Source organism: Pyrgilauda ruficollis, unplaced genomic scaffold, assembly GCF_017590135.1.
Source record: "Pyrgilauda ruficollis isolate IOZ18807 unplaced genomic scaffold, ASM1759013v1 scaffold30, whole genome shotgun sequence".
Classification (NCBI taxonomy): domain Eukaryota; kingdom Metazoa; phylum Chordata; class Aves; order Passeriformes; family Passeridae; genus Pyrgilauda; species Pyrgilauda ruficollis.
This window is the reverse complement of record NW_024524378.1, coordinates 3200538-3221651: the sequence shown is the minus strand read 5'-3', so window position 1 is coordinate 3221651 and position 21114 is coordinate 3200538. Positions and strand designations below refer to the sequence as shown.

Here is a 21114-nt window from a genome sequence, read left to right as displayed (position 1 = left end):
ATTCCGTTCTTACATTTGGCTAGTATTAAGTAATGTTTTGTCTATAAGAACACAAACTGAAAAACACTCACTAGTTCTAACACAGATAAAATAGAAGGTATTATTTCTAAAATACCAAAATGGGTTAAAAACTAGCTGTTTAAAGTAAAGAAAAAAATAACCAAATTCTATTAGAGGCACATTGCAATGCAGCTGAATTTGTCCCAATGTAAGTAAAATTTGCTGAAGATATGAAATTAATTAGGGATAGAGAACAGCCAACAGATTTGCTTCTAAGAATATTTTTTCTAAAAATACCCATTAGTGCCCTGAAAAATGAAGTGAGACACATGTTTTCCAAGTACACTAAACGGTACTTGATATACTAGAAATTATATGGAACCAAGGGTTTAGATAGATTGGAGAAATTTATAAATTATGTTCTGCATGAGGCAATATAGGAGTGATTTAGACAAGAACATGTTAAATGGATCAGAGTTTGATGAGATAGTAAAAAGGAAACTTGGAGATGAGTAATACCACAAGAAAAGAGTCATATTGAAAAAAAAGGTTAAATGTTCTGGATTTTAGAGATTCAAAACTAAGTAAAGAATGTTAACTCTACAAAATCCCATGTTTTTCTTCATCAGTGCAAAGTCAAAAGAACAATGGGGTGATTCTATTAACTGAAAAAGTCGCTGAATTCACTGAAGAGTTAAATTATTTCCCTCAAGTTAATTGCTCTCCAGTTATCAAATTCAAATCAGAGGAGCTATACTGCCAAACAGTGTTTGAACTGTATGAAATCGAGGTGTTAACATCATACCAGTTGTATTAACATGAGCTGTAGCTTCATCCCCTGCACAGACAAGCCAGCTTGAGTTCAAACTATTGCTAAGTAAGGGCTGCTTTTGTGCAAAAAGGGCATGCAAGTTAGGGATAACAGTTGACTTAGCACATGACACTTCAAGGATCATGCTTTATTTATTGAACAAATCCTCAGAAATTATTGCCAAAATTCAGCACATATTTTCTTGACATCTCTTTTTCATCTCTTCTGATCTTCACTAAGTTCTAACAGCAAAATTACCTAGCTATATTATTCAACTTTTTTGTATTTTCCCTCAATGTGATTATTCACTGTGATGATCTACACACTCTCAAGGCCCTTTGTTCAGAGCTTGTTGCAAAAGGTTAATGTGAAACATCACAGCTTAAAAGAATGCATAGTTCTGAGCCATAACCATGGCTCAAAAGAGGTCAATTCAATGAAATACTGCCTGTCTTGACTAGAGTGTCAAGCATTTCTTTTACTTTTCCAAGTTCTTTCATAGCTCTGATTCTCAGAACCCTACACAAGATTTCACTCAAGCTCTTTAATGCATGCCATCAGCTTTGCAGACAAGCAAGGAAAATACAGGCTCTCTCCATAGAGCATATTTATATTTCTCTATATAAATCTGCCTCTTGTCCACTCCTCCCATTATTGAACATAACCCTGGGGTCAGATTCTGACCTCAAACACAAAGTGTGCCACATCCTCGTAAATCAATAACAACTGTGCAACATATAAGAAGCCAATACTTGTGCCCTCTGCTTTTTTGGACATCCTTGGAGGGAATGCAGAGCTCCTCAAAATCAAGGTAGCTTTATTTTAATTAAGTTGCAATGAAGCTATATGACAAAGCAGATTTTTGTTTTAAACTATGTCTTTTCCAGCCACCATGGTCCCTGACTCTGGGGCTGTTAGTCTGAGGGGCTGATGGGAACTGAACCTAGATCCCTCACTACACAAACCTCCCTGTGTTTTGTCAGCTCTCAGGTTCCCAGGACTGATTTATGTTTTTTTAGATAATGTGGTGGGGAGCTAGCAAGCTGGGAAGCTTAAACAGCCTCAGTCACTAAGTGCAGAACTTTTGGTGAGAAGCCCAGACCCTTTATCTCTAGGAACAATAGATTCCTATCTTTGGCTGTTGGGATCTGCAGCTCCTGGGCAGCCCATCTAGCCCACCTAATGTTTGAAATGCTGTGGGATATAGAAAATGTTAGGCTCCATCCTCTTTCATGGGATTTTTAACTCTTTGGGTTAGAACTGTACATCAATCTGAAATAATCTTGTCTGGAGCTTCTATGCAAGAAGTATACTAATTAATTGTAGAGCCCACTTGAAAATGTAACGTGTAAAGTAGCTCTGCAGTTGTTGCAACCAATTTAACATTCAAATAAGTGATTTATAATATCAGGCTTCACAAGATTATGACCATAATGACTATCTGACAGACTTTATAAGCAAGTTGTCCAGTCATTTCAATTGCATTCTGGCTGGCTAAGGACTGGGAACTGTAAAAAGGCTGTAAGATTTGGCCTAGAATCAGAAATAACATTTGCTGTTTTCCAAACGTGCGGTAAACAAGAAAGGAGATATTAAATTTTTGTACATCTCTCAGCACATGCAAATGAGAATGGAAAGAGCCTCATCAGACAAATACAGAACAACAGCCATCTGGATCCAAACTCTGCTCCAGCAGAAGTCAGAGCCTTGAGCCTCTTTCTGTCATTATTTACATCCCTGTAAAGGATAACTTTCTACCCAAGGTGGAGGAAGGTAACACTCTGGATTTGAGGAACTCAGCTAAAAATTCCCCCTCACCTCCACCAGGGTGAAGATCTGACACAAGGAATGCAACGTAACTCCCAGAGTCAGGCCAGGGCACTCCAAAATTTGAGTGGGGCAGGTGTTGGTCCCCTTGAAGGATTTCAAACAGGTCTGTATTTCCATTACTTTGCACTTAAAACAGAACAGAAGGGAAAGACTAAAAGTGCTTACCACAGAGAGGGAATTGGAAAGCAGTGTCCCGTCTTGGCCAAGCATGTTGGAAACTGTAATTTCAGGTAGATCCATGTTTTGAGGGTGGAAGGGAAGGAGGCCATTGTGGTTCATGGGATGACACAGAGAGTGGTACCCAGACTCTATCTCATTCAAGTGCACCAGGGAGTGGTCAGGCAATGATGGAGGAGTTATAGGAGGTATGTTAAAATCTTCACTTTCGAGACTTGGGCCAGGAAAAGACTGGAAAAAACCAAACAAACCAACAAACAGAAATTGCTATGAAAATCATATGAGCACTGGTCAATAATAACAATAAAAATCATACAAAACAAACAAAAAGAGCAAACGTACACTTCTAAGCACGATCTACAATTTAATAAAAAATATTTTCAAGACCCATATATTATACAAGTGAAGTCTCACCATTATGTATGGAGGAAAAAACGCCTCTAAGGCATAAGAATCTGTGATACTTTTCCCTTAGAAATATTTTTTTAAGAGAAGGTGAAGTCAAACAGATTTCAAGGGTCCTATTAAAATTTTCCGGGAGTGTTCATCTAGCTGAATACCTTTTTCAAGGGAATTGTGGAAAAGGGAATGCAATTTATAAAATTAATATTGGCACAAAATGGTTCATTTTGCTTCCTGCTATTCAGACCAAGAATTACATAGTGAAGAAAGATACCGCTTTTATGCTTATGGGAGTGCCATGCATTTACTCAGCTAGAAAGAAAAAGAAACAGTATGTAGCCAGTATGAGTATACTTTGTATTTATAAAAATGCATTTGAAGTTTTTTTAAAAATAATTTTTTTTTCCTTTCTTAATCTATAAACTGAATTTTACCTACATTTTGTCAGTTATCTGAATTAGTAACTCCACCAAACAACAGTTAGTCTTTTGTTGTCTGCTGCCATTAAGTCATCCAACTCAATCTGATCCAAGGAAAAGCCACAGGCAAAGTCAGAGTAATGCACCAACGTGGATAATTGCTATTATTTATCTACAGTTTTTGTACAGCAGGTAGGCTCATTTGTAGGATAGGGTGGATACGTGTGTATTTCTAAAAAGGAAAAGGTGAACATAATAAAGGGTTAAAGAGATGAGTTGCAATGGCTCAGCCTGAAAGCCTGCTCTGCTTTTCTGAGAACAGCCAACTCCTTTGCAAAGTGATCAGTCTTTGCACATCCCATGCCCACAGTCAGGAGATTTATAGCACAGTGACTACTCCCACCCTTCCTGCCCCTCTTCAGCACAGCAGTCCTGCTCTGAGTGCTGCTTTTGTTAATTCTGGAAATGCAAGGATTTAAATACATTCTGCTCCTGAAAAGTATCACCAGAAAGGTTGAGTAGGAGGGCAGAATTTCAAAGAGCAGCTATAGGAAGAAGATGTTTTTCCCAATATGAGTTTCCCAGTGGAGGATAACACAGTGTATGAATTCATGCAGAAGGACAAGGGGACAATCAATGGCCAATTATAAACAAAGGGATTTTTCATTAGTCATCATAGTAATAACGTTATCCTGATGCCTGAGGTTACTCTCCTCTGTACAAGCATGTATATATGAACTTAAATCAGACAAACCAAACAGTATTACAGGTTTTCAGTGAGCTGGTGAAAAAGCTTACAGAAAAACCTCCTCTTATGGACATAATTTACACTGGATGGTAAAGCAGCCATGGTTTTGACTGCTTTGTTGTTTTTGTTTGTTTGTTTTTTTTTTTTTTTTCCCAAAAAGATTTTAATCTCTTTACCAAATATCTTAGTATGAAATAGAATAGGAAGTCTGGACTGGAAAGGCCAAAGTAAAATCCCCAAAAATGAAAACAACAGAACAGGGTTTGACAGTGTTTGACATCACTGTTATGTGTGAGGACTTTGATTCTACACATGCATTCCAGCTGTGTTTCTCACCCTCAGCACAGGAGTTTGCTCTCCCTCTGCCCCTGCTTTCTTTTTAATGGCAAGCTGGAGTGAGTCTACTGACCTCTGTAAGTTGCATTTTCCCCCACTTTTACAAGCCATGATGCAGCCATTTCTCCAAGGGGAAATACAGTAAAATGGACCCTCACTAAAGGGAGAGAAGGCTTAAGCATGGCAAAGAGAACATCACATTTACTCAATAATAATGTATAAATTTTGCAAAACCAAATAAAAGTATTAGGGACAATGCATACACTAGCTAGTTGCTAATTACTATTATATAAAATCCATGACGAAGGAAAAGGTGTCTAAAGTGAGTTTAAGATCTAATACCACAGTAACTAAACAGCAACAGAGAAGAGAAATGAAGGAAGGGATGACATCCATAATGCTCTCCTGGACGAGTGCTATCCCTGCAGGTACACTTAGATTTGGTAACCGTAATCTTGGTGAGCTTAGATCCATGTAGCCTACAGCTTCCAGGAGAGATTCGTTAGCTGTGAAAAGATGACTTTATGTTCAACATTGTCTTTTCAAATGTCCCAGAAGACTTATGACCTCAAAAGAGTTTTCTCTCCCTGGATTTTGCAGGTAGAAAGTATTAACATCTATTTTCTCTATCCTGCACTGTCCTGTGAGACTCAAGTTTGCTAGTAAAAGCAAATATTCCTAAATCAAATATTGACAGGATATTGGAGGCACTTAGCATATTTGTACACCTCTTTCTGCATGTTATATGGATGGACCAGGCTTTACTTTTGATTCTTAGTGTTTGAAATGTGTCTTTAACTAGTAATACTTCAAAAATGGTGGAATCAATTAACTGCCAGTAGGACACTAGCTTCACTTAAGAAGGAAGCACTAGCAGCTCCACAATCCAAGATGTGTCATGTGTAGGTATATAATAATGTTATACATATTATATGGGTTAAGAATTTTAAATAAATGCCTGTTCTCTGATTAATTAAAAAATTAAAAAAAACCAAAAAACAAAAAACAAAACACACAATGGTTGTTGCTTGTGAACCATTTAAGAGTGTATTTGATCCCACATCACCTAGAATATCACTGTTCACAACACATAAAAGTAGGATTAGAATACCAAAAGCTGTAATGACACACCAAATAACATATAATTCAAATTGTAGTACCTCCTATGTTTCTCTGTTTTCAATTTTTTCTTAAGACATAAACTATTTACTACTTCAGTAAAGCTGGGCAGAATCCAAGTTATATGCTAATGGTATGGACAGATATTCAAAAGCATCTGCAGAGCACCCTATTCACCTTACGTTTTCAGCCAATTTGATATTTCCAAGCTCAGTATTGTGTGCATGTAACACATAGAGACTTAATTTCCTCAGGGAAGTTACTTCAACAGTGATTTGCTGGTATTCATTTGTCTCGTCCAGGAGCTTGGTTCAGATGCTTGTAATGACTTAGCACACTGGATATCAAACCCAAAATTCCTAGATACATCTGCAGTAAACCCAACATATCCCAGGAACAAGGCTGTTGCAACTGTGCCTGGAGGAAAGGCACGAGGAATGGGACATGTGCTTGTCCTGTGAATAGCAGCTACAAGCTTCAAACACCCACTCCTACTTTCCTGCCACCTCTCTCCTTGCCGTTGGAAAACCTATTTTAGTAACCATCTGGGGTCCCCTTGATGCAACTGATCCACTGCTGGCAATGGGCTCTCCTGGAATGTTGTATTGTCACCTTCTTCTGTAAAGAGAAATTTTAGGAAAATTTACCAAAAAAGCAGTCTCGAGCTTAACCCTGCAGCAAGAACCCAACTCCCAGACCAGCCATCATCCTGTCCCAGTCTCTGGACTTCCTTAGAGCACCACTTCTTCCAACACAAGCTGTTTATCTGGAATTTCTAATTAAAGCAGTTATCTAGCATCCAGAGCATCAGGGAAGGCTGTACTCCCTGTATCCAACAAGTCATAAGTATAGCTCATATGTATTAGTATACATAGTATCAGCTCTGTTAGGTTTTTCTTGGGGATGGGAAAGGTTAGGATCTTTCCCCTCCACTCCAAGGGTTTTTCCTTCATAACTGATTTTCCTATCAGCAGGATTTGCTCTATTCAGAAAGATATGGAATAGCTCCTTTTTATTCTACTGGTCACAGAAACCTCAGCAAGCTCACCTTTTCACTTTTGAATAACAAAACAAAAACAAAACCAAAAACAAAACCCCAAAACAAGCAAACAAACAAAACTAGCAGAAATGCTTTATTTTCTTTACCGCAGAGATACTAGGAACTTTGCCAGTGATTTCACTTTCAACTCATGACTATAGGAGTGAAAGAGGTGTTAATCAGCTCTTCAGTTTAAGGGAGTTTCCTAGGCCTTTATTACATTCCAGAAAGAAAGCCCTCTGCAAATTAACACCACTAAACCAACTGCACAGCACTGAACAGACACAGGCTTAAACTTTTATTTATTTTAAAGAGCATTTTCATTACACCTGTGTTATAAACAGAAACATTACACCTGTGTATAAACAGATTTCTGTCTAGTTCAGATGGAATCTACACAGTGGGAACCTCAGAAGTGATTATCCTTACATTTGAGCTATCTATAGACGAAATGTTATAGAAGATTTTTGAATTAAGAATGTCTTCCCAAATTTAGAGGACTATATTTTATGTTTCTGGCTAAATATTTGTGACATTTCTACTTGAAATTATGTAAACTCCATAAAACAGATGATTGACATGCCCACTCTGAGATCAGGAGGCTTATCTATATGTTACCTTGGCATACCATTTTATGAGAAAAGTTTGCCAGAATAAAATGATATAAACACTGAACCCTGACTCACTGTCCAACCCAAATCCAAGATTTTGTTTCTGAAGAAGACCCCATTGGTCCTGTCCTACTTTTTAGGCTGGTCAAATCCATCAACAAGCTATGGAAGGAGGGGCAAAACTGGGACACTGAGAGGAAGTGTATGTCATGAATCAGTTCTTTACTTTGGCAAGACATAATTCAATTTATGGTTATGCATCCAACTGTGCTGATAACACAAATACAGAAAAAAAAAATCTAGTATTTACTTTTGAGGTTACTCATCAGAAAAATAAGGGAAATGCTGGCGGGAGATACAAATATAGCCCCTTTCCTTAAGTACTCTACAGTAATAACTGCATACTGGCCAACAAAACTTACTTATGTTCCAAAATAATTTTAATAGAACTTTAAAAAGTTATAAAAGAAGGCAAATCAAAGGAGGAGGCTCAAACAGACTGACCACAGGAGGCAGCAAGCTTTCAAACACCCAGTGTAAATCCCTTGGAAAGAGCAGAATTGTTCATATATGACAGCCCAGAAGACAGCATTCACTAACTAAGTCTGATTCGTGTGCTCAGTGGTTGCATCAGTCATCATGCATTTACTCAACAGAATCTCATATTAGCAACAGTTCCTTAAAAATTGGGAATTTGCCTATAGATATTTAATTTAAATTATATGAATGGTTCTGCCAACTATGTAGAGCGTGTCTTAATTTTTCATTTGCACCAAGGCTTCTGCGTCTGAACTGTGGAAAGATGCCAGTTTTTAAAAGATAGATGCTTCAGGCTGTCTCCTCTTCTATTATTGAACACGTTGTTACATAACTGAAATACTTATGAATCGAGAGTAATGTACAAACAATGAGCTCATTAGAAGGGGAAAAACAGCCACGTACCTCATACAAATTTGAAAGTTAGGATAATATATTTGTCAGTGGATATTTCCAGGAGTTTTAATAGGATCAACCTTATCTCTAATTTCTACATGGAAGACCTTCAGAAGCAAGTGTTTTTTAGCTGCTTTTGTCTCTGCATGAACAAGGCTTGATAACTTGAGACTATAATGCATTACTGTGGAAACCTTCGGTCTGTTACATAAATCATCTTAACACTCAGCAAGAATTGTCCAACAGTGCCATTGATATGTTGAAGTCAATGATCCTGAAAACAATTTTTTTGTGTTTCTTCATATGGTAGACAACAGCAATAAATCATATTCATTTAAAAACACACAATATACTAATTTATCAAGCCACAGCTATCAAAAATGTATTACAGGGGAAGGTATAACTTTTTTGTATTGTGTTAATCAATTTCTCTAATTTGCATTAGTTAAAGGCCAAAGCCCCAAGCAAAACATTAATTTTCCTCTACCAGATGAATTCTGTTTTCAAGAAAGAGAATGTGCTGACAATTATATTATTAATTTTAAACAATCATAATTTTCAAAGTGTACAGAACTATGTAAAACAACAGACTCTTTTTAAGATTTCACTCTTGAGAGTCTTTTCATTAATTCCTTTAATTTTATGCATATAGTGTAGCTGTTTGCTGGGAAATGTGTTTTCAATGGAGGCTTTAAATTGAAACACCGTTTAAAGATGACAATACATAGGAACACAAATATTATAAGAGGCTAAAGGATCTGGGGCCTGCAAACACCGATACCGTTATTGAAGCAGTTAAACTTCCCTTCAGACAAAAATACAGCTGCACACTTTTCCTATTTAGAACATTTGAATAAACTTAAAAGAGAAGTGCAAGTCTTTTATGAATTACTGACCAAATGGCCAAAGCAGTTCTTTAGGAATATACAAGAGCTTTAGGCACAAATGGAGCATCCTTAGCCCCCAGTGTGGAGTCTTGTCCCTCTAACCTGTGACAATCTTTCACCTTCCTTAGCATGTCCCCAGTGGGGATCCAAGTGTGGTCATTGTCCAACGCCCTTGTCACTCTTCTCTCCTGAAAAGAAAGGTATTTTCTTTCCCACAATGTCTACTACTGCTACTACTATTATAATTATTATTCTTGTCATTATTTTTGTTCTTATTAATACTACTATTATTACTATACTTCTACTACTAGTACTGCTGCTGCTGCTGCTGCTACTACTACTACTACATTTTAATGAAAGCTAAAATTAATAAGGTAACTCAGGGTCCCATTTGACAGGCTTTGGTCTGTACTATAATGCAGGCAGCATCACGTATGCTATAATCTTGAACTCAGCACTACAAGAATACTTCCATAAATCAGTTACTATGTGTGTTAAATATTCTTTCTCCACTAGAGATAAAAAGCATATTAGAAATAAAAAACTTTTTAGAGATCCTCTCTGCAAAACATACCCAAATTATGCTCAGTACAAAGCACTGGGTAATAAAAATAGCAATATACATATTTAATAAGCAGAATTGAACTGAAAAAAAAAATAGAAGTCACATCTTCACAAATCCTGCTGCTTGAAAATATAGATGATACACCACATTTAACCTGTCAGAAGCCTCATTAGCATCATAGCATAGACTCTAAACCAGCAATCAAGACAGTGTGCTCTTCACATGTTTACATTTTTAAATGCTCTTAAAATAGCAGTACTATAGATTTACATTTAAGTATATCTGTTTAGGGGGCAAATATTCTGTCTAAATTTCTATATCCATTCTGGGAAAGGCACCAAAAGATGAAACAGTATACTTAGGGCACACAATGAGGAAGGACATAGGATTGTTTTATTTTTTGTTCGGGATTTTTTTTCTCCTTCTTTCTCTTTTCTTTCCTTAGAAAAGCTCAGTAACAATGGATGGCTTCTCACTATTCAAAAAGAGAGTGGGTCCTACCTGGGCTACACCTCTCCTGAATGACTGATGAAATCGCCAGAAAAAAATCAGATTTAATGTAAAATGTCACCACTTGAGAAAAGGAGGATCAAAACAGAGGCATGGCTATTCTTTGCAATTATGATGTAACTTTTGTTTAGTCCCGTGCCAATCACAGGAAAAGCTGAAAGCTGAGGCAGATGAAAGCTCTCAATTCCTACCAGTGGTCCCCCTGGCTTTAACACCTAAATTTCGGACCCAGCACTTTACAGTAAAAAGGCCAAGGAAGTGCTCAGTATATGAACAAGTACAGATTATTTGAGCAAGCAAAAGTGGCAGGATCTGGCCCCCTCTCTTATTAAAGTGTCATGTAAGCTTGGGACTGCTGGGACCTCAGTAACAAGTTCAATCGTACTGATGTCATACAAACTATCAGCAGTGTAGTACCTATTAAGACATTTTTATAAACTGCAAGAAATATGCAAGCTATTACAAGATATAATTCTGAAAAACAGACTTCTATGTAAGAAGCCAATTTAAGAGGAAAACAACATAAACAATAGTAACTTGCGTGCTCAAGTGAAGCATCTTTTTAATTTTGAGTAATGAAGATGTCAAGCCAAATGCTAGAGTAGTTTAACTTAATTAGGTGGCCTATTTTTCCAGGCAGCCTTTCATTTCCCATTGAAAACTCAGCTTGTATGCGAGGCAACAAGAGCAATTTTGTCTGTAATGAATACCTCTGGGACTCCACGGAGTGATCATTTGAATGTTACATTGAAGACTGGTTTGAGTAACTAGTTTGTGCTTGTTGAGATGCCAGATTTTGTAAAACTAACTAGATTAATCAAAGACTGGCATCTTATCGGTTTATTCGGTCAGGGGTCAGCAGGTCAAACTGACTCTACTGTGGCAGCCTTTGCCAAAAGGGACAGTATAATAGTAATTGGTCTAATTTGTAGTTCAAATTCACGTAATTCTTCCAGACATTTTATGGACTGAAAAAGGTTCATTTTATGTGAAGCTCAGATGAAAAATACTGCCTTTAACATTTCCCATGGTTACATCCCATAATTCATCCACGCTGCTGACCTGTAGCATTTCCTGGAAAGGAAACTACATAACTAAAATATATGATGTCTGTAATCTGTTTTCACATGCTAAAAAAGTTGTACATGAAGGAGCAGGGGGAAACATTTTGAAGGATATTTTATGCTGGCTGCTCATTAAACAGAAAGTTGTCTCATGACATGCACAGCAAAAGGCAGTGCCTTTTCTCTTGTGATATGTGAAAAAATACCTCTGGCTTTTGGACAGAGAATTCATCATTTGATGATTGATTTTCTGTTTACCTTTTTCATGGTAAAATAATAGCTTTTGTTGTTTTTACTTTATTGATTTATTGCGGGCCTATCACTGAAGTTGCTGTCATCCTGATGCCACAGCTAAGACAAAAGTGTTTACTTTACTTCCCTCTCATCAGCAACTCTTAGGAAAAATACTTTTAATTGATGCACAGAATCACTGTGTATTCAACAAGGACAAGTTCACTATTTCAGCATTAGTCTAGAAGTATCTGACATTTACTTCTAAAGCCCAAAATTCTGTAGCTAGGCAATTACCCTCCAAACCTATTTCATTAAAAAGTTTTCTGCCCACATGGCTGCAAAGAAAGTGTAAGTGCAAGATTTCACAGCCAGAAGACAAATAGAATGCTGAAAAATTTGTTATACTTGCTGAGGTTTCTGATATAATCTCAATTTTACAGATCCACGCTAATGATTTTTGAAGGCTGGAGAGGGACATTTTTGTTTATACAGCTGTAATTATGGGGATGTTTGCTTAGGATCCTTAGGGACTAGATTTTGCCCTCTTTAGTGTTTTTATAGAATGTGCTATAGAATAGGCATTAAATGAAAGAGACATTAAGTTAAGGCATGTTTGAGTAACTCATTTTTCAGGGAGAAGTAAGTCGTATACATTTCTTCTTCTGGTCAGAGTACAAGATCCACACCTACTGAACATAACTGACTAAAACGATTTTGAGTAAAAAAGGGTAAATGTACTTCACCTGAGTTACATCTATAAAGTGAGATTTGTAAAAGCTCTTAAATTCCAGCCAACAGGCCCTAATTCTCACTTCTATTTTTACAAAAGTTGAGGCATTTGATTACAAAAAAAAAAAAAAATCCTTGAATAAATACACAGTACATGTTCATACACTTTGCATTAAAACTAAAGACATTCATACATACTTATATAACACATTCCTGTGGAAAAGGGCTTGGGGACACTGATGGATGACAAGTTGGACATAAGCTGGCAATGTGCTTGCAGCCCAGAAAACCAGCCTTGTTCTGGGTTGCATCAAAAGCAGCATGGCCAGCAGGATGAGGGAGGGGATTCTGCCTGTCTACTCTACTTTTGGGAGAGCCCATCTGGAGTACTGCATCCAGCTCTGGGGTCTGCAGCACAGGAAAATATGAACTTGTCAGTTTGGGTTTGGAGAAGACCACAGAGGTCCAAGGGCTGAAGAACCTTTCCTATGATGAAAGGCTGAGCTGGGGTTGTTCAGCCTGGAGGACATTCTAAGGAGACCTTATAACACCTTTCAGTAAATAATGGGGCTTACAAAAAAGATGGAGAAAGACCTTTTATCAAGGCCTGTAGTGCCAGGACAAGCAGCAACAGTTTTAAACAGAGGGGACAGATTTACACTGGACACAGGAAAAAATTCTTTACTGTGAGGGTGATGAGACACTGGAAGAGATTGTGCAGAGAATCTGTGTGTGCCACATCACTGGAAGTTTTGAAGGTCATGTTGGATGAGGCTTGGAGCAATCTGATTTAGTGAAAGATGCAACTGCTCATGGCAGTGAACTGGACTAGATGATCTTCAAAGATGCCTTCCAATTCAAACCATTCTATGATTCTAAAGATGTATATCTATAAATACATAGCCTTGTTAATGCAACTGTTGGTGTATTTTTATTGGGAACTCTGTTCTTTCTAGACTCTGCCTGATGTCAAGATAATATTAAAAGACTATGTTTTATTCAGAAGTGAAAGGCAGGGTAAAATTATTACATCTACCTGTAGCTGCTCATTCAGGATCTGAAAGGCCCACCTGGTATTTTTCTATCCTTGAGGCCATTTTAACCTATGTCCTTTTTTTTTTTTTTTTTTTTTTAATAGAGAAATGGAGGATCAAGAAGTAGAGAAGTAGACTCCCTTCTGCTGATAACCTATTTTGGAAATTAAAATATAGTGGATCAGGACGAGGGAGGTGGAATATGGTCCAAAACAGCCCTGGACTGCAGCCAGCCAGCAGACTGCCCAGGTGGCATTGCCTTCTCACTGTGGAGCAGCCTCTCAAATAATGAGCAAAAGTTTTGTAACTTTTGGGCAGGATTGTACTAGACTTCAAGTCAGGGTAGTGTATACCCATGGGACTACAGAGGACCATGTAATGATTCTCCATCTGAGAATGCTGCTTTTTCTCAGTTCTTTCCAAGGCAGCCAACTCCTGCCCTGCTCTGCCGATGGAGACTGCTGCAGGCAAGATTGAAGAGCTGTGTCTTCTGGCAGTACCCTGGAATTCTAGACTACCTACAGGAAAGGACCAATACAGAGCAAGAGAGGGAAGCTATTAGGTAGCATTTATCCATCCCTACTTCACATGAGCAATAGTTATGTCATTAATAATCTAAGACATTATGGTATAAAAATGTAAAAATGTAAAATACCCATGTGGTGCCCCCTCCATCAAAGAGCATGCAGATATATTTTAGATATATCTCCTTGACATAGCTCTGGGAAGCAGGAAAATACCATCTGAGAGCAATCAGTATTCCTTCCTCTGTCTCAGATCTTTTCTTCCCAGTGGGACAACAGAGGTACTGCCCCAAATCATCAGCTCCAGGCCTGTTCTCACCCCTTGCCTTTGGACCTTTAAAGGAATTTGGCAGCTGCACTCATTAACCTTAACATTTATCAGGCTATGTGCAACAGAGTCCTGAATTACATTCCATATTGTGACTAGGAAGAAATGCGAAGTAAGCAATATAATTTTACACTGTGCTCTGTGGGGCCCACAAATTACAGGAGGAGGAATAACATAAAGAGTAATTCATGTCCAAGGTTTCAGTTATAGGTATGGGGAGAAAACAATAATTGGTGGGAATCTCAAATGCAGATCTGTTGGCATAGTTTTATTTTAAAACAATAAATACTTTCAGATCCAAGTGCAATTAGTAGTGAAAATGTCACAGTTTTACTGTGTATGTTTGTTAATATGGCTGGCATAACTAATTTAGGAGATGCCTTCAGTGTAGAGTCCTGTACTACATATATTGTAACCAAAAATGCAGTACTTACACATATATATAAAATGTACACAGAGACAACATTGCCAAACAGCCTTTTGGGACGCTCTAAAAGAATATCATTAATTTTTACTGTATACTTACTCTTCTGGCTCAGTTCCAGCACTGGCTTTCTGTAAAAATCATTTCAAGTATAGAATTATGCTATTTGCTTGCAGCAACATCACAGGAACAGTAGTGAGCCATATGTTGCTACTTAGCAACTTGGTCTGTAAGTCCCAAAGCATGTACTGATTTGAAAATTGAACAGAAATGATAATTATTGTTGAGGGATGCTGTGAGGCAACTTGTCTTGGATTACCAAACTATGCAGATGTTTGATGTTACACAGCAAAAGGAACAAAACTATATTTTTTCCTGTCTAATGGCTGAGCTTTTATTTATGTTAGCCTAAGGGGGATAAATTGATTAAAACCTGTAAAATAATATAAGGTGATGTTTTTCTGGCTAGGAACACTTTGGAGTAAACAGAAGAACCGAGGTGCTTGTCAGCATGTATCAGGACCCCAGCAATCCTGCCTCTACGGTCACCTAATCCTGAAGACAGCCAAGTGGAAATCCCTCGGTCCTTGGTGTTACATACCATGACTCAGTCTGCCAGCCCACTTCCCAAATAAGCTATGTCAGACTCTGAAATTAAAAAATTATGGTCATGTCTGACTCAGTCAGCATGGCCAGATCTTCAATAAAAGTTTCTGATAGGACTATGTATCTCCTTACATGTGGGATTCATATTTTAGTTAACAGACGTGAATTCATCAAGAAAAGCAGAATAATTAACTCACTTCTCATTCTGAAGGATTCAACCCCTTATCTCTGATCTTGTGAGGGAACAGCCAAGTTATTAAGGGTGGGAAGGAGCCTGAATTCCTCGCACTGAGGTCATGTAATGGCAAGACTTATGAACACAGGTGCAAAATAGACATAGGACAAAATTATGATTAGAGTAACTATGCTGTCTTCTGAGAGAGAACATTTCCTCCTCTCTTTTTATGGCATTATGCGTTTTACATCCAGTAACAGTGACAGGAAAATGAACAAACAGTCCTAAAACTATGGTCAGAAAATATAATTGCATCCTTTACTGTTCCTCTCCTTATCCCTGTAAGTTACACAGTCTTTTGTGTTTTGTTTTCAGAGCAGGAAATACTGTGGTTTTTTTCCAGTTTTAACCACCAGACTGGACTTTGAAATGGTAATCAGTTCACCAGTTTTGGCTGACCACCAAATGCTTATGCCCAAGAAAGGAACACCACCCCATTACAGTCAGTGAAGACCTCACAGATACTGCCAATGAAGAGTTGTTTAGTTCCTTTGAGGAATGCCTAGCAGCTGTCTGTGTCAGGAACAGGTTTGGGAAGGCTCCTCTCACAGTCACAGGTTCTTGATGAAACATGAGAGACAGGTTTCCATCACACCCCATATTCCTGTTCTCAGTGGAGTTGTTTTGTCTCTTTTTCTCTCTTTTTTTCTTTCTTTTTTTTTTTTTTTCAAATACTGTTATTATTACAGGCTTTCACATATGCTCCAGCCCACACAGAGCTGGAATACCTCTTCTGTGAAGGCAAGAAGGCAGGCTGAAAATGCTGGGGCTGTTCAGCTTGGAAAATATAAAGCTCCAGGGAGATCTTAGAGCAGCCTTCCAGTACCTAAGGGGAGCCAACAAGAAAGCTGGAGAGAGACTTTTTACCACAGCCTGCAGTGATAGGTCAAGGAGGAATGGCCTTAAGCTGCAGGAGGATAGGTTTAGATTAGACAGGAGAAAGACGCTCTTTGCTATAAGGGTAGTGAGGCACTGGCACAGGTTGCCCAGAGAGGTTGTGGACTTCTCATAACTGAAAGCGTTCAAAGCCAGGCTGGGTGGGGCTCTGAGTAACCAGGGTTAGTGGAAGGCTCCCCGCACATGACGTGGGGGTAGGAACTAGACGATCTTTAAGGTCCATTCCAACCCTGTCCATTCTATGAATCTGTGTATTCACTTAAAACCACCGCAACACAGTAAGCACCAGGAGAAAATCCCAGCAAGGGAAAGGAGGTTGTGACAGCCCAAGGCTGACAGCTACTCTCAACCAGGCACAGAAGGCTGGCTGACTGGTGCACACTCGGTAACAACTTAAAACACTCTGCCTGGCAATTGAGCTGCTTCTTGCCACATGGGTCCCCCAGCAAAAGACAGAGGTTGCCTTTGGGTTTTGGGAGCCAGACACCGCAGAGTTTCGTTTTGCTATGGTCAGATTTTAAGTCTGCAAGCGTTTTCTTGATTCCAGCCCTTAGTAAGAATTCAGGGTTTTCTGACATCTTTGAATTTGGAAATGTCACATTTGATAGATTTTTTTTTCCTTGAAGACAAAGTAATTTGCATTTAAAATACCTAGGCCTGGCTCTTTAAAGGTACTTTAAGAACCGTACTTTCACTTCAACCAGAGTGTTAGATACATAAATATCTTTGAGAATCTGGGCCTTGTTAGCACATGTAGAAACCACATAAAAGATTAAAACTTATACTCTTAATTTTTCAATATGCCATTTAAATTATTTAAACTACATGCATACAGGACTGCATACACAGTACAAAAATATCAACAGAAGGAAAATAATTCTGATGTATAATGTGGATTTGCAATTCTTTATTCAAAACTATTTAAGACAGACATAATGATCCTCTGAAAGGTAGCAGCTGCCTGATAACAGCAATCATTCACACAGTTTGTATTTCTACTGTTTCAAACAAATTCAATTAGCCCTTGCACTTCAAAACCCTTAAGGCAAGAATGAGATGATACTAGGCTGCTTTAATCTAATAGTAATACTAAAACTTGTCAGTACAGTTTTTGGATTAATGGTTAGAGAAAAATTAATAATATAATTTTTCATTTTTTAATCAAACAGTTCTATTCTAAACTACCTCTGGATCTTGGTGGGTTCTTAGCTGAATAAGTTCAATCATGCACAACTCCTAAATGCAAAGTACTATTGGTCTCTAAAGGTATTTCAGAGTGACTTCAACAGAAAGCAGGGAAGCAACATGGTGGAATGCTTTAAAGATGGTCTTTTTGATTGAACCATGTACTCATGTCACACAACCTCCTGTTTCTCTGCCCCCAAGGAACCTGTGTACCTGAAGAACACTACTTCATGAAGACATTTAGTTTTGAATGCACATTTTCCAAAGCTGTTGATTCCTAAGTTACATCCAGTTATCTGATCTATAATTATCTCAAGTTATGTTATCTGGACATAATTACTATTCATTCAAACTTATTTCCCACCTAATGAGAGTTTTATGCATAAGCCTCCTGGTTCTGTCAGGCCAGACACCACTGGCCTGAAATATTGCATGACATGGACTACAAGTCTGGTTATTCATGGCAATTTCTGACACAAACTAACTGATCTGCAGCACCATTCCCACCACTTACTGGAGCAAAGTTAAACTGAAACATGCAAACTAAATGAAAAATTCCCCCCTACATATAGACCTAGCAACAGGTAGACAACCCAAAACTTTCAAAACTATTTTTGCTTTTTAAGGAGTAATTACAATTGTAATTCTTAGAAATCTATAGGATCTTTGAGGTCAAGTGGAAAGGTGGAAGATTTTTTAATTTACATCCAGTATCAAAATTTAGTGTGTATGGTTCCCCAAAAGGAAAAGGGCTCAAAAATACCTTTAAAGAATGCACATCACATTAAGCCTTTTGGCCTGTAGGCTACAGAAGGCTAAGTCACTGCCTTAACCCCACTGCTAATTGTGTAATAATAGCAACATTTCTCAGACACAGGATTGGTGCTAAAAATGCAATTCTTCAACTGTTCTATGCATGATAATTAAAGATATTTGTGACATGTATAGCTTATAATGATTAACTTGTCTGCAGTCAGATAAACAAATAACCTGCACCTGTAAAGACTTTATTTCCTGAAGGTAAAACAACTGTTTAGGAAAGATCATGCTGGCAAAACAGCTGCTTGCATTCTGGAGAGGAAACAAGGTAGTATCTTTCAACAAACGCCAACTCTGGTGTTTTATCAGCTCTATCTCATTAACTGGAAACAAGGCTTAAATGCTTTGTTTATAAATTATGATTATTCCTGATTGCAGCAGTTACTGATAGTGCCACTCATTTGCAATGCAACTCTTTGAATTTTTTTAATTACAATTTGAAACAAGGCAGAGAAGATTAATTAACCCACCTGGCTGGCTGGCACGTAGTCCTGGCTTGGTTCTGTCATACTCATATACATGTTCTCACCGTCAAACTGCAAAGGAAATAATAGTAAACATTCAGCAAACTCGATTTTTTAGCATTGACTGAAAAAAACAGTTGCTATAAAATAATATTACAGCCTGGTTTTAGAGACTTGTAATTGCATGTGTGCATCTTGTCTTTGATGTTCCTGTTGTCATCCTTATTGACCCTGGATGTCAGTGATTTGGAGTAATTAGTGCTCTAGTAATTACAGCTAGCAAGGAAGAAATGAATGGTTTCCTTTCATCTGCAATCTGTTTTAAAACAAAATGCCTCATTTTGTGCACCATGTATACATATTGCTGTTGGTTGCAATGAAGTACTAAGTGAATTGCACACTTACTGAAAAAAGAAAGATGAGAATAGAATCTGCACTAAAATGCATCTTAATGGATTCCAACTTTAGCTTCTGAGTAGAACAAGAATTGAAATTTCAAAACAAATTAAACCCCCTCCAACAGAAATGTTCCCATGCCAGAAAATAAGAAATACGTTTTCAGACAGCTTTCAGACATCTGAATGTATGAAAGAATATACCTCCCATCCGTATGGTGTAAGAGGATAGTTTGCTTGATGTGTGAATAAAGTAAACATTCATAATCAGAGCTGCAAAAATAACCATCTGTAAATGATAAATACCATTCCTGGAAATATATACAATATATAAAAAGCTTATTTCCTTTTCTTCTTTCCTTTTTATTTCAGTTTTTTTTTTCCTCCTCTCAACTGCAGTTAAGAAGTAACGGAAATGTCATAGAAAGGAGTTGATTAAAATCTGAAGGTTTAGATGGAGAAAAACTGTCAGATCTGAAGCCTCATCCTGTACCAGCACAAAGAAGTGTAAAACTACTGATTTCTTACATAGTCTGGAAAATATCCCCACAGAACTCTCGTCACACCCACTCAACTGGCAGTACCAACAGGGCGACGATCGTCCCAGTGTCTGCTCAGGAGCTAGGGAAAATCTTTTCAAACCTTTTAAGCAGAAATTAACAACAGCAGAAATTCCTATCTCCAGTCATGAACCACAAATTTCCAGCTGTTACAAGGTCTGTTTGAAATAACTTGCACATGACCCCTTGTGTGAATGCTTAGAGTGACATATTTTGGACATCAACCATTGTTTTGCATGACACAGCAGCTTTTTTAAGAAGTCCCTACTACTGAGATTGCTCTGCTCCCACAGAAGGTGCCTGTTAAATATCCCATGGATATTTCTTGATCAGTGTTGAGCTTCTGGGGATATTCTACCTGCAAGGTGCAGTATATTCTACTAGCCTGAGGTGGCAAAGTTAAACTGTGTCTTTGGCAGATAGCTCTACCAATTTTTGCTGAGGTGGCTGAAAAGGTTTCTGCTTCCAGCTGTTCATCTTCTTTCTCTGCCAGAGGCTACAAGGCTTGTAACAGCAGCAGTAACATGAACAAGTGCCAGCTCCTGGCACAGCAGCTGATGGTCTGCCCTTCCTGGCCAGAGCTATTTAATAGTCACAGACTATCTGTCAGAAGTCCTAGTTTCAAGGGAGGGAAAGGATTATGCCACAGACGCAGATCTGCCATAGGGAATAGAGTATTTCAAAATTTTGACAGAATAGAGATAGTTAGATTAGATCATAATATAGATATTGATGCTTGTTCCTTTTTTGTTTCTTGTTGACATGTACCATTTCTTTTAGCTTTCTCAAGCACTCAAAGTAGAGCTCTGGAGAAAAGATTTTAGTATCTAGATTGGAAAAAAATTCATTCTTCTCAAATGAGCAGGTGAAATTCTGAAGAGAGATTTCAGAGCCAGTAGTGGGAAAGCAAGCACTCCAGTGCAAGTCCTACAGGAGCTCAACTTATTCAGCTTGTCAGACGAAAGGCTGAAAGGTGCCTTGATCACTGTGATTGGTACTTACACCCTGGAAAGATGTCTGATAGCAAGATGTCAGCCTTCCTGACAGTGGTATAATGAGATCTAGTGTTGAGAAATGGAAGTTACAGAAATTCAGCCCTGAAATAAGATACAAGTTCCTACTTTAGGAGGTAATTAAGCATTATGTCAACAGCAAACTCATCATTTCTTAGACATTTTAGAATGAGATTTGATATCTTTTTTGGAACAGACGCAATCCATATCACATTT

The 21114-nt window shown here is 38.0% G+C and overlaps 1 protein-coding gene across 1 annotated transcript in view; it reads right to left on the bottom strand.

Annotated features, from left to right (window-relative positions):
* Positions 1-21114, bottom strand: part of TOX (thymocyte selection associated high mobility group box) — a 217914-nt gene that overhangs the window by 84660 nt on the left and 112140 nt on the right. The window contains exons 2-3 of the mRNA XM_041473687.1: positions 18937-19002; positions 2807-3049 (exon numbers count right to left, since the gene is read on the bottom strand). Coding sequence (XP_041329621.1) covers positions 2807-3049; positions 18937-19002 — 309 coding nt within the window. The remainder of the gene's footprint in view (positions 1-2806; positions 3050-18936; positions 19003-21114) is intronic.